At 47.1% G+C, this 2,823-nt stretch overlaps 1 protein-coding gene across 2 annotated transcripts; it reads left to right on the top strand.

Moving 5' to 3' along the window:
* Positions 1–252: 252 nt before the first annotated feature.
* her9 (hairy-related 9) lies at positions 253–2,267 on the top strand. 2 transcript variants are annotated; one of them, XM_063463991.1, is made up of 4 exons: positions 253–612; positions 794–889; positions 1,017–1,104; positions 1,214–2,267. In XM_063463991.1, the coding sequence occupies exons 1-4, from the start codon at positions 505–507 to the stop codon at positions 1,792–1,794; spliced, it is 873 nt and encodes a 290-aa protein (XP_063320061.1). In that variant the 5' UTR covers positions 253–504; the 3' UTR covers positions 1,795–2,267. The 2 variants fall into 2 exon arrangements, with proteins under 2 accessions (XP_063320061.1, XP_063320060.1); XM_063463990.1 differs by having other exon boundaries at positions 1,211–2,267.
* Positions 2,268–2,823: the final 556 nt, after the last annotated feature.

The raw sequence follows: 2,823 nt of genomic DNA, 5'->3' as shown, positions 1-2,823 counted from the left end.
TCTTCCCTCCCTGCCTCCCTTATCACTTCACAGGCCGGCCGGGCCGCTGCCGCTCGCCCGCTTTGTTGTTTGTCTCTGCAGGGCTGATTGAGCAGCGCGTGACTGACGGCCCGCGGGGGTGTTGTCCAATCAGCGGTCTGCCCCGCGCCCAATGGGTGAGTCCTCTCTGCTATTGGCTGAAGCGAGTGTGGGAAAGAATGCAGAGAGGGTTTCACACGAACTGGGAGCACGCGAGCCGGGTATAAGTAGCACTGCGGCGTGTGTCAGCGACAGAAGTGGAAAGTGGCTTTGAGCGGCGCACCGCACGCACCGTACTCACAAGACAGTTCAGTGATAACAAGCGGCACAAGGCAGACTCGTCCGTGGGACTCGGCTGTCAGACATATATCTTATTTTATATCCTGCAGTGGCCCCGAGTGATTTTTTTCTCTCTCCTTTTATCCGTGAGCTCGCAGTAAGGATTTACTTTTTCACGCCTTTTTGTTTTACCTGGTTTAATCAACAATGCCAGCTGACACTATGGAAAAGCAGACGGCATCCCCTATTGCCGGCGCACCTGCAAACGGATCGCACACACCGGACAAGCCAAAAAACGCCAGCGAGCACAGAAAAGTAAGTAATTTAATGTTTTAAAAGAACGGAGGGGATTCTCCTGAAGTGAGGAATATTTGTACAAGTTTGTCCTTTAGTTACGAGAAGTTACAGATATGACATCACCGTGCAGTCGTGCAAATCCGTATGTGCGATTAGTAAATAAAATATTTACTTAAGAATTTCTTTTTTTTATTTGCAGTCTTCAAAGCCCATCATGGAAAAACGCAGGAGAGCCAGAATTAACGAAAGCCTGGGACAGCTCAAGACACTCATCCTGGACGCGCTTAAAAAAGATGTAAGTTCAAAATAATCCTGGAAACTTTTTTATAATGAAATATTTGTATTATTCTTATTCTTAGATAATGAGTTGGTTTTAAATATGACATAAATATAAACTTAACTTTTCCTATTCCTTTCCACAGAGCTCCAGACACTCCAAGCTGGAAAAAGCAGACATCCTGGAGATGACAGTGAAGCACTTGAGGAACCTGCAGCGCGTACAGATGAGCGGTAAGTTGATATAATAACAGAAGTGGGTCGTAAAGCCACGACTTTCGGAAAGAGTCGCAAAGCTGCTTATAAGTTACTAATATCGCGTCCTCCCTCTTCCGACCAGCAGCGCTCTCAGCTGACGCCACGGTCCTCAGCAAATACAGAGCCGGATTCAACGAATGCATGAACGAGGTCACCCGCTTTCTCTCCACCTCAGAGGGGGTGAACTCTGAGGTGAGGTCGAGGCTCCTCAACCATCTATCCAACTGCTTGAGCCAGATGATGTCTATGAACTACCCGCAGCAGTCCCCGTCTCAGCAGGCACACCTGGCCCAGCCCCTGCATGTGCAGCTTCCATCCACTCTGCCCATCAGCGGGGCCGCAATGGGCCCCAAGCTCAGTCCCGCCGAGGCCGTGTCCCCCAAGGTCTTTGGTGGGTTCCAGCTGGTGCCCGCAACAGATGGACAGTTTGCTTTTTTGATCCCCAACCCGGCCTTTACCTCCACCACGGCCCCTGTCATCCCCCTTTACGCAAACGCAGGAGTGCCTGTTGCGGTTAACGCCAGCCCGGTGCACGGCAGCTCAGCACCCACTGCAGCATCTCCTGTTCATGGCATGACGTCCTTCTCCGGAGGGTCCCAGGCGGTCAGCCCAGTGGGGGTCAGCACCGGCTCCGAGAGCAGCGAGCCTGTGTGGCGGCCGTGGTAGCTTAAAGGGACCAGAGACTGCACTTCAATCCAGTTCGCATTACTTTTTCAATTTAGACTTTTAAGTGACTGCACACAACGTTACGGGGGTTGAACCTGTGACTTTTCCGCTATGGGATGGTAACTCTAACCACTTAATACCCCCTCCCACTAGTTCATGTTGTTTCGTTTTATGGAACAGGTGCTGCCTCAAATGGCGCATGTTTTTATAAGTATATCTATATATATAATTTATTGTTGATTCCAACATTTGGATGTCCGTGGTAAACATGCAGATGGAAGATTTATAGGATTTTCTTTCTTTCTTTGATTTTTTTTGTTATGATGAAGTACTTTTTATGAAAAGGTTTAGTTTTGTATAGAGGTGTCATTGATTGTTATACCAAAGCTGTGTTTTATATTCTTTGTTGTTTTGTGTTTGGAAAGAAGTTGGGTGTTGACCCACTGTTTTAATAAATGAGGTTTCAGAAATTATGTCTTGTCTTCAGCCTGCTTCTATCACGTCATTAATTAATTTTATGAAGTATCCGTATGCGCCTCTATTAAGTCACACGCCATGCGTAAAACTTCTATTTAACGCGTAAAAGTCATGTCAAGGATCAAACTGTGGTCAGAGTTAAGGATAAATCAGGGGGGGAAACAATATATTTTAATACTCATGTTCACAGTGTAAACCCCTGCATCAGTTAATCTACCACAGGTTGAAAGTGGCCACCTTGTCACCAGTTTGGCGGGAGCTCCTTACATCTGGCCCTCTAAAGAATGGTCCCGGGGACAATAAGGGTGTATTTTTCTGCTGCTACAAAGGTAATTAAAAGTTTGAAAAGGGTCTCATCCTGTATGCAGCGGGAGCTTTAAAAAGTCTCAAACCCTATTCAAGAGCCTGGGAAATGCGCTCAGGGGTTAATGTCACTAACAGATTGCTTCAGTGAAAGGAGAATATGGAAGGATCCTCGCTTTCTTTTGTGGATCAATTGTTCGATTCCACTCCAAGCGGAATGGAGGGAACTTGGTTAGACTTCGCTTTCAG

Source organism: Pelmatolapia mariae, linkage group LG20 (assembly GCF_036321145.2).
Source record: "Pelmatolapia mariae isolate MD_Pm_ZW linkage group LG20, Pm_UMD_F_2, whole genome shotgun sequence".
Lineage (NCBI taxonomy): Eukaryota > Metazoa > Chordata > Actinopteri > Cichliformes > Cichlidae > Pelmatolapia > Pelmatolapia mariae.
This window is presented reverse-complemented; position numbering and strand designations above follow the sequence as displayed.